Source organism: Pterocles gutturalis, unplaced genomic scaffold, assembly GCF_000699245.1.
Source record: "Pterocles gutturalis isolate BGI_N339 unplaced genomic scaffold, ASM69924v1 scaffold25602, whole genome shotgun sequence".
In the NCBI taxonomy this organism is placed as follows: domain Eukaryota; kingdom Metazoa; phylum Chordata; class Aves; order Pterocliformes; family Pteroclidae; genus Pterocles; species Pterocles gutturalis.
Genome location: NW_010116183.1, coordinates 44,209 through 61,638, shown reverse-complemented (window position 1 = coordinate 61,638; position 17,430 = coordinate 44,209). Strand labels below are relative to the sequence as shown.

At 39.8% G+C, this 17,430-nt stretch overlaps 1 protein-coding gene across 1 annotated transcript; it reads left to right on the top strand.

Annotated features, from left to right (window-relative positions):
* Positions 1–30: 30 nt before the first annotated feature.
* On the top strand, positions 31–16,478 carry LOC104463211 (carbonic anhydrase 13-like). Its single transcript, XM_010075442.1, has 7 exons — positions 31–338; positions 5,332–5,618; positions 9,039–9,157; positions 12,442–12,537; positions 13,675–13,737; positions 14,661–14,816; positions 16,365–16,478. Exons 1-7 carry the CDS (start codon positions 31–33, stop codon positions 16,476–16,478), a joined length of 1,143 nt encoding a protein of 380 aa, XP_010073744.1.
* The last annotated feature ends 952 nt before the right edge of the window (positions 16,479–17,430 follow it).

Sequence of the window (17,430 nt, the reverse complement as noted above, 5' to 3'; positions counted from 1 at the left end):
CGGGCCCATGAGAAAGCTGAATTAGCGGAAATGCTGTCGAGGCTTTGCAACCTGAGAGCGAGCAGGTTTTTGTCTCGGCATAAGGCAAGGCTGGCTGCTGAGAGAGGTGTATCCGTGCGGGCAGCATCGCCGCCGCAGTCGGGTCGGGGGTTGGCGCTGAGTTGGAAAAATGGGTCTGACTCGTTCCCTGTAGGGGCTGTGTTTGTGCGTCTCGTTAATCAGTTGCGTGCACGTAGGGAGTGTTTATTAGACGGTCACACTGATCAGAGCTACTGCATCGGCAGTGCCCCTCTGGCTCCGGCTGTGTTCTCCTTCTGTTACACGGTGGGAAATACTGGGTACTATAATCCGTCATTTGAATGTGTAACTACGCACCTAAGAGGAGATGCTTTTGGATTTTAGTTGTTTCACGGTTTCCTTAATCTTGTCAGTCTTTGAAGTCCCAAGATGTGCTCATCAGCACACTTAAAGACTTTCCTCTGTTTTGCATTGTAAGTCATGCAAACACTGCTCCTGTGTGCAGGCTGCCTCACGAGTCGTGCAAGTAGAAATGAAAGTGCTTTTGTAAACTGGAGACTCAGCTTTGATAAAGTAAGTGGAATAACTTATGTTGTCCATTATAATACACAGAGAAGTAAAACACCATGACAGTAAAGGGAGAAAGCTATATGTTTGCATATACTAGTGCCTATAGGAGTATGCTTCATTTATATTATTAATTGGAGGTTGGAATACTGTTTGCACAAGTACTACCTTTCCTTCCTGGTCCTTTTGTTGAATCTTTTCTGGATGGATATACTTTTCCTGAAAAACTGTGTGGTGGTGGGTCGCAGTGATGTTGCAGTGGTTAGGCGTGTTATCTGCTGTTGTGCAGTCTACTCTACCCCTCCCCTGAAGACGTAAATGGGTCTTGTTTTTCAAATTTGTTTCTCCATATGTTTTCCAAGAGTGCTATGGACGTCACCTGCACTGTCCAGATAAGAAGCCCACTTTCCCTCCCTTATGCTGTTCCTCCTCCTTTGCTATTCTCAACTTCGAGGAAGGGGAGGGCACCAGAATTTCTATCGGAGTGGCCTTGGACCTTGCTTGAGGCCCCATTTCTCCTATAGGACTCTGTTTACTGGCTGATAACGTATTTAGGGTGGAGTTTGACTTTCTTGCTCTCCTCCTTTCTTGGAGCCCCCAGCAGCTGAGGTGGGTAGCTCCTCATCAGTCCATCCCCTTTCCCGCGCCTCTCCCAGGAGACTAAAGGAGAGAGGTGTGGATATCCAACACTTCACTGCTCTTCTCTAGCATCAGTTTTATTTCTCAACTTTGTCTCTTTTTATGCGTTTATTTTATTGGTTTTGCTTGTTTCTTGTTTTGCTGAACAGCAAATGCAGGAGATTGCTCTGATTCCTGAAAAATTTTATTGCCCTGCATGGCCCTGAATAGTTTCCTTGAGACTAAGATTAGCTTTTGCAACTAAGGAGGTGGCAACAAAGTGAAATTAGTTAAATTTGGTGCAGTCATGTGTTAAAGTTGACATCCTGAAGAGAGATTCACTCTGAGTTCTGCATTTGTTACTTGCAGGGATAAAAGCACTGTTTTTACGAACTGGAGGAAAATTCATTTGCCCCTTAGCAGTAATAATCACAACACAAATCATTCTGTGCATAAAGTAAACTGTCAAATATTGCACATACATGTCTGCATATATATCTATGTGTAAGGACACAGTCTGACTGGTATACACAGAACTAAACATTCTCCCTTGCTTTGATGCACATATTTCTGAAATGCAAAGAGGTATTATTTTATTCCTATGCAAACCTTGGCCTTTGCTTTCTTGCCACTGTTCCTGCCTCACACTTTTGATGGTGCTTATGTATGGCGGTGTAATACTGAGATCTTGAAAACAGGTTTCAGTGTGGCATCCTGAATGCTTTTCTTAGGTGCTCAGCGTTCCTGTGAAGAGGGGAATGTTCTCGCCCCTTCACAGAAACAGTCCCCTCAGTTAACGGGGGTATTGACTTAGTTAAAAGACAAATCAAGAATCAATTGCCGTCAGTTTACTATTTGTTTAATAAAATATATGGAAATTACTTACATGCGTTGTGTTTTACTGCAAAAATGTGCCTTGGTCTAGTTACAACTAAAACATTGAGGTGTTTTATAAATAAAATGGATGTGAATTCCTTATTTTTTTTCTCCCTGAGAAGAGTTACATTATTTTGATGTCTGCTTTAAAAAACAGCACTTCATTTTGTACACTAAATTTTTTAATGAGTTTTTTTTTTTATTAGAGCTAATCTTACTGTAACCGAATGTACAACTAAATTACTTGCAAACCTAACTTCATAAATTTAAACATTTTGTGTATGATAAACTGGGCAGTGGATCCTCTTTAGGAATAAATGAAGATGTGATCCTGCAAAGGTCAGGCTATAGCAAACTAGTAAACTTTCTGCATCTAATAGCAAACTGTCCAAAAAAGAATTCACTTTTATGTACCTACTCTGTTTATGCAAGAATAGAGGCTCACTGCCACTGAACTGTGTTCTGTGATGTCTCCGCTAGGCTTGCTTGAAGTTAGTTTAGCCTTTTGATGACACTCATCACCTTTGACTCCAGCTGGATAAAAAAGCACTGCTGTTAGGTGCTTATATTTTGCCTTTCCTCAGCTTAGGAGTGTCCTAAGCATTAAAATTAAGTAGTAATAAGCTTTTTCTAAGCATCCTAAGTCACAGCAGTTAGTTAGGTATAAATGATGGAGTGGTTCTTCTTCAACTAATAAACTGTACATTGCATCTCTGACTACAAGGTACTAGGATCTAAACACAATCAACATTGCATCATATGCTAAGCTGTATGTAATTAAAGTATTTAATACCTTTGATGACCATTTGTGAAGTGAAAAGAATTAAGTTTAAACAGCTTTATATTTCAGAACAGTAGGATTTTTATCTTCTGCCTTAGAAGTGGTTTGCTTAATGAGTTTAGTTAATGAAGTCATTAACAAAAGGACTTCTTAAAAAACTCAAGACTGAAGGCCCTTGCCTTTGTTCTGCCTGAAGTTTAAGTCTTAGGCTGGTCTTTACAAGCTGCTCCGTCCCTCTTCCATTTTTCAGTGCTGCTCAGAGGAGAGTCAGGTTCTGCCCAGGTGTCTGCGCAAGCAGCTTCCCCACGGCACTGTGGGACGCTTCCCTCCCTGATTTACTGCTGGGGTGCTTGGGTTATTTTAGCACCTGTGAGTTTCTGAGCTATGTTCACTTCTGCTGAAGTCAAGGAGAGAAAACTATCTCACAACTTTTGATGTTAGGCTATTAATCACTGTGTAATACATTTTAATCCTTTTTTGTCATTATTTAAGTGCTAAGCCATCCAGAAAGACCCAAACCAACAGGAAGATTTTTAGACTGATATCGGTTACCTTCAGTATAGGGAGTTATGAGATTTCCAGTGATGCAGATTTTACAAGATCAGATTCTGATGCTCATATTTGAGTTTTTCTTATATCCAGTCTCTCTTAGTTGATGATGCTCCTTACCCGTGATAAGCCTGGAGGAAAAACAAGTGCTATGCTCTGTATAATATTGAAAGATCATTAGCCCTGCAGACTTCTCCCTTTTCCCTTTTCCTTTTTCCATTTTACTGCCTTTTCCATCTTAAACCTTGTTTGCTGTCTTTACCTTATAGAACATATTCCCCAAGCAACTTATTGTTCCTATATATTTTTCTTCTGTGGCCTCCTTCTGCATTGTTTATTATTAATATGTGGTTCAACAATGGCACATATATTCAGATCCCACCTGGAGTACTGTGTTCAGCTCTGGGGCCCCCAACGAAAGAAGGACATGGATCTGTTGGAGTGGGTCCAGAGGAGGGCCCTGAAGATGATCAGAGGGCTGGAGTACCTCCCATATGAGGACAGGGTGAGACAGTTGGGTTTGTTCAGCCTGGAGAAGAGAAGGCTGCAGGGAGACATTATAGCAGCCTTCCAGTACCTGAAGGGGGCTACAGGAGAGATGGAAAGGCACTCTTTATCAGGGAGTGTAGTGAGAGGACAAGGGGTAATGGTTTGTCTCGGTGTCAGGACCACCACCACCACGTGGTCGCAACACCGCCTCCCCCCTCCCACTCCCCTCCCGGTAAAATGGGGAGGGATAGGAAAAAAAGTGGAACTTCGTGAGTTGAGATAACGACAGATTTTTAATGTGTCCCTGCCCATGGCAGGGGGGTTGGAACTGGATGATCTTCAAGGTCCCTTCCAACCAAAACCATTCTATGACTCTATGATTAATGAGGACTCTCTGATGTTTAGTGGATAAGAACAGACACCTCACATATCCGATCAATGAAGCTTCTCTTACTATTTTAGAATGCAGTCTGCCATTTTCTCATATCCATATTGTTGATTTACAGAGACAATGCTTTTCAGCTGACTTTTGTCTTAGCTTGCATGGAGAAAGGAAGGTTAACTCGAGATCACTGATACTGATTAACAGCTTCTTTAGTGTTTTAATTTCTAGCTAACTCTGGTTAATGGTGATGCAAGTCTGTGTCTGGAAGATCTACTCTCATTTATCATCAGGAGGTGGTAGAAATCCAAACCTTGTGCAGACACCGCTGTCTTGAGTGTTCTTGTTCTTTGCTGATTTTGTCAACACTATACTAGTGTGTGTGTATGATGTGTGTGCCTAGACTTTATGGTTAGAGGGTGAAACTCTCTCTTGTGTTGTGACATCTGGTTTGCAGGGTTGATGGGTGGGGAGGAGGTGATCAGATCTGCAGCGATGCTTAGGTTGCAGGCACTGCCATCGGGCCCCAGGAGAGTCCATGCACTCAGACTTTTTATTTCCTTGACATCTCCCCATCTCATTCAGCATACATCATAGTAGAAGATGTATTCTCAGGTTCTTTTGCAGCCAATTACTAAAGTATAAAAACCCCCTTAAAGCAGGGATTTGGGATAGATAAGAGGTAATCCTTAAAGACACAATGAGACATGTTATTAGGCGGAAAATGGCATGTCAAAAATTTATTGGGGCACAGTGCCTGTTGGATACAGGATGCTTGATTTGAATGAGCATTTGTTGGATATGTCTTGTGCATAGTTGAGTCTTAACTAATAATAATTAATTAACTTATATATTTATTATTAACTTAACTAATAATAATTAAATATCTACCTAATGCATGTGGCCTTCTTCAAAGGCCAAATACAGTTAGATATGCCATGCAAAGTAGATCAAAAGCAGTCCTGTGATTTGCTGTTGCAATGTGGTGCAGCAAAAATAGCTGAACATTTTAATCTGTGTTTTTCTGGTGCACCCTTCTTGAATTTAAAAGATTCGAACAAGAACAATTCAAGCAGAGTCTTCTTTCATTTGAAGCAGGGCAATGCCATCAATTTAGACTTCTCCTCCAATGCATTGCAGGCCCTGCCCACTGGAAGGAGGTTTTTCCTGTCGCTAATGGAGACCGTCAGTCACCCATCGACATCAAAACTGAGGAAACCAAATATGATCCCTCTCTCCGTCCTCTAAATCCCAATTACGATCCGGCTTCTGCTAAAATCATCCTTAACAATGGGCACTCCACCAGCGTTGAGTTTGATGATACCGTCAACAAATCAGGTTTGTTCCTTTCCTGTTGCACCATGTCTTCTTCCACCGTTTCCTGAATAGAGTACATGCAGTCTGGGTATGTCTCACTGCTGGGCATGAACTGCTCATAAACAGTAAGACTTTGCTCCTCTGGATGAGAGATTCCATTTTTCCCTGTCTTTCAGCATGACACAATGTGGGAACATACTTGGACACGAGTTTGAGGTTGCGTTTCTCAGAAAATGCTAGGATTCCCTTTTCACAGGGATGGCTTGATCCACCCCAGCCAGCTAGATGGTGCCAGCCCCCCTGTTTGAACCGTGTTATGTACAATTTTTCAAATGCTGCTCTCTCTTACTGCAGATGAATCCTTTGTGTCTCATTACAGGTTCATTCCAACCGAATCGCTCAAGTCTCTTACCTGACTTTAGCTGCAGGTTTGGTTAGATATTTTTTCCCTTTTTACAATCCATACCTGGACTTCTTGTGTCAGGAAAGAGCCAATACACAACAAATGAAATATATCCCAAGTGATCCCTTTTCTTTTCTGAAAAGTATTATTGTCTCAGTCTTTCCTAGGAGTATGCAGCCTCCCTTTTCACAAGCAGTAATTCTTATTTAGAAGTTCTCTGGTTTAGCCTAGTCTTTGTAATGTTAGTGCCTTCATCTTTAAAACGTTCTCTTGGATGGTAGGCAAGCTAGGACACCTCTCCTTAAAACTGTAGGAATGCAGATTCTTCAAGAAATAAAATCCTCTTGTGGTTGTGTGAGGCTTAGCTGAGGATCCAAGCCCATGTGATGCTTTCACAAGCATCAAAGCCAGAGGAGGACTAATTTGTGATCACCCTGTCCATTAGTCCTGAGGACCTGTTAGCTTATAGCGGCAAGAGGGAAAGACATAGATGGAGACAGCATCTTTCCTGGACAGTCTTAGTTTAATTCTTAATTTTCCTGTCGATACAAGCAACATTGGATGTTGCCTGAAAGCCATCAGCTGACCGTCACTGATCTGGTCTGACCTCGTGTGTGTCAGATGCTACGGGACTTCCCAGAATTAATCTCTGCTTCAAGCCTAGTAGGCGTGGGTGAACTAAAGCACATCTCTTAGAAAAACATACAATCTTGATTTCAAAATTTCCAGCGATGACGAACCTACCACAGCATTTGGTAAGTTGTTCTAATTGCTAATTACCCTCACAATTAAAAAAATCAAAATCACACTTAACCTCTGGTGTGAGTTAGATCAATTCAGCCTTTAAACTCATTTTCCTTTTTTTTTTTTTTTAAGTATTAAATATCAATATGAATACATCAAGAACCTCTTCCATTTTCTAACTCCATCCATGAAGTGACAGGGCCTGAACATACTATTTCTGTGGGCTTACAGTGGTACCAAAGCAGTGGTAATGTGATCCTCTTCTTACTGCTTTCCTGAGGCCATATCTCCAAGGATATAGTTCATGTCATGGCAAAGCACTGACAGATGTTGATCAGATAATTAACAAATGTAATCCCCAGTCTCCTCCAGGAGACTCTGTGTCATCTATGTATGGACTAGATTCTTCAGTCCACATACATGGCTTTACATTTTGGCCATTATCGTGCCTTACTTATCAAAGAATTCAAATCCTTCTGTATCCGTAAACTGAGCTATTCACTATTTTCCCTAATATTTGTCACTGACAAACTTTATCAGTAATGTTTTTGTTTTCTTTCAGGTCATTGATAAAAAAATATTGAATTTTCTAGAGCCAAAATTTGGCCTCTGGGGCACCCTTGTGAAGTAAGCACTCCTGCTATATGTTGGTTTCATGAAAAAAAAAAATCAAATTAATTGGTACTAAATACATTAGTATATTTTAATACATTATTAACTGACTTCCATATGAAGGATTTCTTCATTTTGGCCAACACTGAAACTGGGCTGCTTATCCTCTTTGGTACCACATTAGCTCCATTCTCTGAAACTGGGCTGCTGATGTTTCAAAGACCTCTACTTCCATCTCTTTTCAAACTTGGAGATACTGATAGCTGCCTTAAATAGCTTCTGACTAACCTCTTCCTTAATTACTGCTGGAATTGAAGGGTTTTACCATCACCGTATGATGTGGCACAAATACATCGTCAGGCCATTTTCCACAATTTCCAGCAGAAGTATTTCATTGAATGCTGATGCATGTCTACAGAATTGTTTTCCCTCAGCCAGTTAGAACAGTGATCTTTACACATTTCTAGGATCGTTTGCGTCCAGGTTTTCAGTCCTTGAAAAAAGGATAATGTTTTAGGAGTGCCACTTCCCCATCCCTTTTGTTCATTAGGTTTATAGGCTCTGTAAAAGCATGTTTTTCAGTCAAAGTTTTAAGGAGGTCAAATATCCACACAGATAAACAGTTCCAGTTCCTTTTCATTAGCCAGGCTACTTCTGTTAGCAGATAGGCAACTTAAGAAATTCTTCTTTTACCTTTATTTGGTGGGATTTTGTTCCTAACAAAGTTTAGGTTTTGGACTAAACCTAGAAAAGAGAAAAAAAATCACAATTGTCCTCCCAAGTGCTCTTAATTTAGAAACCATCTGGTTAAAGCTCCCATCCCTTCCTCTTAAAATCTCTATAATGAGCCAGTAAACCAGCCCTGACTAATTCCCAAACCCTCGGAGCAGATACGGAGCCGGGAGAGTGGGGTGATTTGTTTAGCGGTGAATAAGAAATCTTTCTGAATGTGATTCACATTCAAGTCTCTGTGCAGAGATGGTTTGGTTCCAACTCTTATTAGCAAAAGATGAGCACCTGCAAAAACAAAACAATGAAAAGCCCACCCATATGTACATTAAGTTGAAATAAATGGCTAATTAAGTGTCAGTAATATTGCAGTTGTACAATGCAGATATATAGCGTTGGCTTCATTTTATTTATGTTAATGCTTCTTTTTCTCAGATTTCAATCTGATGTAACTGGATCTAGTTGCAAATGAAGGAAAGAGCCTTGAAAATTTTTTAAGCTCCACCTACTTTCCTCCAAATTTCAAAAAAAGAGAAGAAAGTCTGTTCACATTATGTTTTCTTATCCTCCCCTTTTTTTGTAAAACCTATATTTTTAGCTTAATTTCTCAATTATTATTTTAAATATATTCAAGAGAGGAAACCACTTGCAAAATAGAAATGTTTCCCACCTTCTGAGAAATATCCAGACCATAGCAAGACAAACCTGCTGGTAACAACATACCTTTTATTGGGCCATAATCCACTAATCTACACATAAATACAATTTTGAAAGTAATATCCCAGACAAGTGAGGGTTTCTGTAGTACTTCAAAGAAATGGGAAGCCATCTGAGACAGCTTTTGAGAAAAAGTAGGGGACTGCCCAAAGACTGAAGTTTGGTGTGAGGTTAGACGATGTGGGTAGCAGCTCCTGTTCCTGCAGTGAAGCCTTTTCCTCTGCTTGGGTTTCCAGTGCTGACCGGGGGGCCGCTCAGCGGGACCTACAGGCTGCGCCAGATCCACTTCCATTGGGGGTCCAGCGATGAAGCTGGCTCCGAGCACACGGTGGATGGGATGAAGTACGCAGCAGAGGTAAGGCTTTACCTGGAGTCACCTGTACCTCTAAGCTTGTGACTAGTTTTCCATTATAAGAATAATGTTGCCCTTCCTCTTCCTGCTTTTCACTCTCCTCCCCATTTTATCAAAAGACAAGAGGTCTTCCTGAAGTGTTGCATGTTGGTCCTTTCTCAAAGGAGAACCTATTTGAAAGCTTTGGAGAGGATTAAAAAAGGAGTACAGAAGACAAAAGCTTGATAAGAGCAAGATTTAATGTTCCAGAGTTATTTTAAACTTTGTCTTTCACTGCGTCTTCCTTGGAGAATGTTTTCAAAGTCAGCTTCAGTTACAAACCACAGAATGATTTGATTTGGGGCCAGTGCAGAGTAAAGTTTATGCCAGACTTGGGAGTGTTGTGTTTTGCGGTTCATTTAGCAATGTGATGGTTATGGCTTTGAGAACTACATCTTAAGATCTGTGGGGTGTCTACTGTCTGTGGAGGTACTGCGTTTCAGTGGAGGCAGCATACCCCAGGGAGAAATGCACTGTCTGCCCTGGCATGGAGAATTTGCTCCTGCCCTGTCTCCTTCAGTGTGTTTGAATAGCCTACAGTAAAAAGTATTCTGTATCTGATTCCTCTTTGCAAATGGAAGTAACATGGAGTATTTTGATGAGACTGGGATCTTTAACAATACATAGTTCAGACAGTGAAGAGTGTTCTGGGGTTAAAAAGAAGTAAAGAGTTTAAAAATAAGTGTTAATGGAAAAATAAAAGACATAATACTAAAGAAGAAAAAAATAAATGTATGCACAGTAATGTGATCAGATTTTGCTGGAAATGCTATAAGACATAGTGATCTGAAAAAAAAAAATCAGTTTTCTAACACTAATGGGGAAAAGTGACATTTGCAGTGTTTAAAGGCTTATGTTTTCCACAGGAACCAGGTGGGATGGAATATAAAGAATTAATAGAGGTCCTTTAAAACCCATTAAGTACCAAAACCAAATCTCTAGCTGAGAAAAAATATATATGTTTCCCATCTAAGAAACCAAATGGAAGGAGAAAATATCTCAGAATTTCTAGCCAGTCTAAAAACCTGTCTGTTACCTGTTGGTTGGGTAACCCTCCACAAGAAGCTCTCTAGATGTCCCTTTGGCTTTGGGATAAGAAACCCAGAACTAAGATCAAGGCTTCTGAGCACTGTTCAAACAAAATAAAATACATCAGAAGGAGACATGAAGATGGTTTCAGTGCTCACTTTCAAGAGGAAGATGTGTAAGATTTCAAGAAAAAGCATCAACTGAGTCGCAGAAAGAATTAGTGTACAGGTAAAGAAGACTGCAAAGTTCAGCCCTCTAAGCCCACCGGGAAGCAAAAGAGATCCATGGCTCCATTCTTTGTGACAACATATGATCTGATCAAGGTCTCTTCAGAAGCTGCAGTGACAGAGCGGTGGTAAGACGGCATATATTCCTTAAAGAGAAGTCACAAGCCATTGAGAATGGGGCTGTACCCAAAAGTGTTTCAAAGCTCAGTTTGTTTGGGGGTTTTTGGTTTTGGGGGGGGGTTGGTTTGGGGTGGTGGTGGCAAAGCTATGAGGGAGTGAGAGTGGGCTTTATTTAGTTGTGGGAATTCTGCTTGTTGTTCTTTTTTGATGGTTTGGTTTTTTTTTTGTTTTTTTTTTTTTTTTTTTAATCCGTAATAAAAGTCAATTCTGACAGCAGAGTATCTGTTTCCTTTTTGTGTATATAAAAATGTAATTGTTTGCACATTGTTCAATGTAGCTTTTGTGAACTTACAATAGTGAGTGGCGCAGGTGCTATGAGCTCCACGATAGTAATGCATCTGAAAATGGTTTAGTGGACTGTGTTCTCCTCTGGGTTTAATTTATAATATTTTCAGCAACTTTCCTTCACGGATCTCTGAAGCTGTGAGCCAGCATGTGTTTCTTCATGAGCATACACATATTATTATTGATTTCGGTGGGATTCCTTACTTTCTGGAAGTAATGTTTCAGCACAAGTGCTTAACAAGCATTAATTATACCCTGTAACACCAAGGATTTGTTTTACAGATATGGAAAATTAAAACACATTAAGGTTAGGCAGAGATTGAGAGTTAAAATCTTCACACTCCTAGATGCCTGTTTCAACCACACATCTATGTTGCTTCTTATAGAAAGCCTTTAAAGCAAGTTCTAGCTTTCCTAAATTGCTCTTTCTATAGAGGTCTTGAAGTGCTGTATTCCAAAAGGAAGGCTTTTTTTTCAGGCTTTCATCCCAGTTTAAATCATTCAGCGGAGCTGCTTTTCAGCACTTGAGTAAAGTTCAAAGTCTGAAAAGATGGTCACCAATTTTAGAAAAGCCAATCCCATGCCCTGTGTCTGACCCTCTCTTTCCTTATCTAAAAATGATGGGTAGTAAGATTTACTAAGCCAGTGAGGGCTTTGGAGAGTAATTAATGTTTGTGAAGTACTTAGTCTTAAGTGCTGTGTGAGTACTTGTGCTCTCTTGTTTGGCAGTGAGACTGTTGCTCAAGGCTGGGATGTCCTGGTGCTTCCCAGGATCCATAAGCTTCCACTGCAGAGCATGGCCAGGATTTAGGAAACCTGGCCTAGCAGAAGGGACTGAGGTGGTAGGGGGGTAGACACCATGGGCCTTTCCTTTCCCCACCTGACTAGGTGGTGTCTTTAAGCTGCTTAAGCAACTACCACTGTTCCAGAATAATTCGTGTTCAAAATGCTCCCAAATGCTCAAACCTGAGATAATCAAGCTGCTTGTAAGTGCCTAACTACTGGTAATCACAGAAAATGACATTTGGAAAGTAAAAAAAAATGGAATTCTGCTGTCCAGCTTAAACTAAACAAGGGAAAGGGGTCAGTACGAGTTTAATGTGTGTTCCTCTGCCCGTTTTCTAGCTGATTAAGGAAAAAAGAGGAGCCACTAATAACATTCTCATGATTTTCAATCACTTTTAAAAATCAGCTGTACTAAAAATGGATTTAAAATCTTTAGTTATATAACCATGGGATATCTTGTTTTAGCTTCTCTGTTCAAAATCTGGGGACCCAACGGCAGTTTGCCAGGCACTGTAGTGTGTTGATTGCTGCTAAATTTTTAATAATCCCACTGGAAATGGCTTTTTGCCATTTGCATGAACTATATGTTTACCAATTTCAAAAAATAATTGCATTTAGAAAGCTGAATGGCTCTGAATACAAAAAAGTGAAGCAAAGTATCAAAACCAGTAAGGCTGTAGTATTAATTTGTGATTATTTGAGTTCAGCGGGAGTTGATGCTGTCTGTCTCTTGCTTTTCAGCTTCATGTGGTCCACTGGAACGCAGAAAAGTATTCCAGTTTTGTTGAGGCAGCTCGTCAGTCAGATGGATTAGCAGTCATGGCTGTATTTCTGAAGGTGAGACAAAAATACCGCAGCCCTGCTTATGAATCTTCATTGTGAGCCCAAAGGGATAATGGTGATGGCTGGTATCATTATTGCTAAAGACATACTTGTTTTATAAAGGCATTAAATTATACTGTTTCCTTCGTACTGTTTACTTTCCCTTGAAGAAAAAATATCAGATTAATAGATTTTCAAGACAGTGAGGCTCTTCTGTTTGCCTAGTCTTCACTCCTGTACAACATAAGATGTGGAGCTTAATCCAGCTGCCCCTATATGGATCCCAGTAACTTATACTTGACAAACAGATTTCTTTAGGAGGGCAATCTGATTTGGTTTGAATGCTTCTTTAACAGTTTGTTTCTGAGCTTGTAGTTTCTTCTGAAAAATAATAACAAAAAAAACCCCAAAACCAGAAACTGGAGAATTTCCTTCTGTTTGTTATATACCTGTTTGCCTTCTGTACCTGTTCTAAGATGAAATTAAACTCTTGCAACCACTTCATTGACTTCTGTACGAAAAAACAGATGGATAATTCACCCAATTCTTGACAAATCATAGAGCTTTGGTCAAGTCTATAGTTTCTGCCTGGCCGACACAGCTTCCCAAGCACAGCTAGTGCTGGTGCTGGCACTGGCACAGTCAGTGAGCCATTACATGCAGCAGTTCCAAAGAACTGCTTCAGTAATTCTGTCTTTCCAATTTACATTGTAATGACTGAAGGAAAGTTTAATTGGATTTCCTAGCACACAAATTCTGCTTGGGATACACAAGAAAGATGTTTTCACCATTTTAAGCAATTTAATTTTCAGATGTAAGCCTGCAACTTTTAACATCTTGCATATAAAACATGAAAAATAAATCACTTTTATTCACCTCCAGTGTAAAGTCTGTGGGTCTTTTGTAGCTGAAATAATTACCACAAGTAGCCAGGATAAATACCATCAGCAAGGAAGTGGATCTTCTTTATGACTAGTACTGTTTTTAAGGACCAGCTTGTCACAGGCTCGTACTCACAAAATACATCAGATCTCACAGTCACTTAAATAACCGTTACATAAAACAGTTGCTTTATGCATTTGCATTTTGATTATTTATTTTTTGCTGTTTTTCTGTGGAGCTCAAGTATTATTTTTTCCCTCATGCTAACAGATTGGTGAATGCAACCCTCAGCTGAAGAAGATTACTGACCGCTTGGACACCATCAGAATCAAGGTGAATGAATGCTTCTAAAAGAATACTAATACTGGTGGTTGCTTTTGTTGTTTTGGGTTTTTTTGTAACCTGGCTCCTACTCCCTTCACCTTCATGTTCTCTAGTCCTTGGTTTCACAGCTATCCATATCTAACTCTGATTTGGGATACTTTAGGAGCATTCTTGTTAGGTAAAGTTGAAAACTGAGCAGATAAAGAATAATTTTTACACAATAAGAGATCATAAGAAAAGGCTAATTGGTCACAGCACTGAATCTCTGACAAATCTGTTGCTATGAGAATAGTAACAGGGAAGAACATACTTTATGGAAAGTGGTGAAAAATATGAGGGAAAGGTTTCCTCCCTTGTTTTGCTGAGTTACAGGGTGAGAAATAAGTTATTGTTTGTGTGAGAGAAATCAGCTAGACTCACAGCATCACATTTTGTACAGGCATCTCTAGCCTGGTAGCCTGAACAGGGAGAAGTAGTAACCTGTGGGCCAGGGGGGAATGAACAGAGAGGGGAGCAGGTGGCAGGACAAGGGACCTGCTGGGTTCCTCCGCCAGCCCCATAAGTCTGCCATCTCGCCTCTCCCTGCAACCTCCATCCCATGGCCATATGTAACTATGGGGAGCCTGTGCTAACATGATGCCTTTGATGGCGTCCTTGCTGGCAGCAAAGCTCTCACAGAGGTAAGACCTCATCAGAAGTGTGCTGGCTCATTGCTGTGATCATCCAGGATGTTGTCAGCCCACTTCATAGTGGAACAAGTCCTGCCTCCTTTGGCATGATTTATCTTCGCCTCTTGCTTTTAAATAATATTGCTATTTTTTTTTAATTTAGTGCAAAAAAATAGTTTTCTAAATATATATAATATAGAACCACCATGAGGTTTGTTTAGTTTTTTTGTTTTGTTTTGTTTTGTTTTGTTTTTTTCTTTCCAGGGTAAAAGAGCACTATTCACAAACTTCAATCCTAGCTGTCTGCTTCCCAAGTCCCTGGACTACTGGACTTACTTTGGCTCTCTCACTGTTCCACCTCTTCTGGAGAGTGTCATCTGGATCGTTCTGAGAGAGCCCATAAGTGTTTGTTCTGAACAGGTAGTTTTTGATTTTTCACTGCTATAGAAATGTTGCTTTTGTAAGACTCGAAATTTTAAATGCCACCCAAAAATATATTTTTTTTGCAGACCTTGGCATTGCATACCTTGTCAGATTTTCAAAGGACAAAATGTGTCTGTCAAATTTATCCTGACTTCTTGTTGCCTTTGTTTGCCTAACAGCTATTTATTATCCATTTTTCAAAAAGAATATGCATACTCTAAAAATTAACAATCAAAAATAACCCACAAGGAAGTTACAAAAAAAAAGGGTTTTGGTGACACTTAGAAATCCTGGAATTCCACTCAATTAGATTATTTGCGTGTCCTGCTCAAACCTCTTCTCTGGCAGTTTTATTTGTCAGATCAATTGTAAATTTCTTCTTGCATTCCAGATGTGTAAAATTTGGTGAGTTTACTAGAATAATGAAAAGCAAATACAATTATAATAAGTTGGTTTTTATGTTAGGTTATCTTAGGAAAAGTATGATACCACATAAAAGAGTCTACTTACACCTCTTGCTAAATTAAGCTTCATGCTATATACTAATGTTGCAACAGTGACACCCAGTGGGTTGATCATCTTAGTATAAAGAGTTTTTCCCACTGGAGACTGAAGTACCTCAGATTATAGCTTCTAATACTGAATGTTGATAAGTACGTCACCTGCAATATGTTATTAATACTCTGGGCACGCTGTAAACTTTAAGATTTTTGTACCACAGCATTTGGGAAGTAAGGTAGCGTGGACCTTTTTTGGTCTTTATGCAATTAAGATGCTATGCGCCATACAACTAAATATTCTTTTATAATGGAATGATTTTTGTGCTGTCCCACCTTTGGTAATGTAGAAGGGAGGTAAAGTGGTATATGAAATAGTAAATACTGGAGATATTGGAAGTTAGACAAAATACTGAACTTCAGGTCAGAAGTCAGACTCAGATTTCCCAAGGTTTAGACATGGAGTTCTGATCTGGGTTTCTGCTGAGATCAGCTTAAGCAAAGAGCTCATACTGAGGTATGAATAACTGCTTGTTCTGTGTCTTCACAAGGGAAAAAAAATGGAATCTCTCGTGGTTTGAGTACATGTTTAATATATCAAAAGTGCTAATTACAGAAGGTTTATATAGCACCACACCTACTATTCCAGGTTAATTGTGAATGTTCTCTTTGAACAAGAAGATGTACACAGGTGCACATAAGAAATCTAATTTTTGGCAGGAAACATTCCAGCATCTCCAAACTAAAAAATCAAACTAAAAATATTTTAAGTCCTGGTTTGGATCAGATTATGGAAGACAAAATGTGAATATAGGCAACAGATAATCCTTATGCACAGTTTCATTGTAACACGTCTTTTGGGAGCTTTTCTTGGTAGTCACCATGTTTCATTTGCAAGAACAGAAATGGTGGAACAGCCATTCCCCACAGGCCATACAAAAACACAGTTCCATTCTTCCTGACAGAAGAAAGGTGACAAGGATCTTAATATTTACTAAATGCTTTTTCATTAGTATGAGCATGATCCTTATGTCTCTTTTGATTGCAGCTGGCCAAATTCCGCAGCCTCCTGAGCACTGCTGAGGATGAGGTCGCCTGCTGCTTGCTGAGAAACTACCGGCCTCCCCAGCCTTTAAAGGGACGAGAAGTCAGAAGAAATTAAAGGAGTAAAGCCAGAGTAGTGTCTCTCTGAAACCAAAGGCTGAATTAATTTTAATAGTTAATATACTTTGTGATTTTAATTTTTTTTGGTGAGTTGTTATAACAAATAGGTTTTGGTTTATTATTGGTTACCATGCAGTCATTTCTAAAAGAGAAGTATGTCCTGAGTTGTTGCAGGTTCATCAATGTTAACAGGTCTGACTGTGTTTGAGTGCGTTGGTTTGGGAGCGTTGAGGAATTAGCGTTGCATGTACAGAGGGCAATGCTTATCATAAGGGTCAGGTGCAGTGAAGGAGTTGACCAGAATTTGCCACTAGATTACTGAACAAGGTTCCTGGTATTAATGGCAGTAAAGGATGTTCTGGGATTATTCTTCTGGTCTCTAACATTATCATTTAGCTTCTATATAAGACTTCACATTGTAATTCTCAAGAAAAAAGTATTTCAAGGCTGATATAATTTCATTGCTGACTTCTGCAATACCATGCTTACCTTCTTACAAAAAGCAGTAATGACTAACAGCATGTAAGTAAAACAGATATTTCTATGATCCTGTTCAGACTGCTTCACAGCAGTAATGAGGTACTGATTGAGTTTTTTTAAAAAGGCAGATAGTAATGATTTTATATATTGTGGGATCATATCAGGTGGATTAGGTATTCCTGAATTCCACCAGGTATACTGATGAAATTGTCCTGAAACCTGGAAGGTGGAAGGGCATAGAGGGAACTGTTCATTCATGCCTAAACTCAGTCTGTTGCATTTGGTGAAGGGCCTGTAACACTATATCCATGCATCATCAGACTCCTGTCACTTAAAATCATGAGGCAGGAGTAGCTGTTTCTCCAGACTGTGTCGTACTAGGCATGTGTCACGCTGCAGTGTGAGATGCTTGCTGCCTACTTCCCAGCTTGCCGTGGAGCACAGCACTACTCTGGTATGTCATGTCTCCT

What these genes read in the sequence shown, in the direction of transcription:
- LOC104463211 (XM_010075442.1), top strand. Translation starts at nt 31, where the DNA reads ATGCTGTCGAGGCTTTGCAACCTGAGAGCGAGCAGGTTTTTGTCTCGG. An exon ending in GGATGAAGTACGCAGCAGAG is followed by an intron (nt 9,158 to 12,441) that starts GTAAGGCTTTAC and finishes CTTGCTTTTCAG; the next exon opens with CTTCATGTGGTCCACTGGAA. An exon ending in TAAGTGTTTGTTCTGAACAG is followed by an intron (nt 14,817 to 16,364) that starts GTAGTTTTTGAT and finishes TTTTGATTGCAG; the next exon opens with CTGGCCAAATTCCGCAGCCT.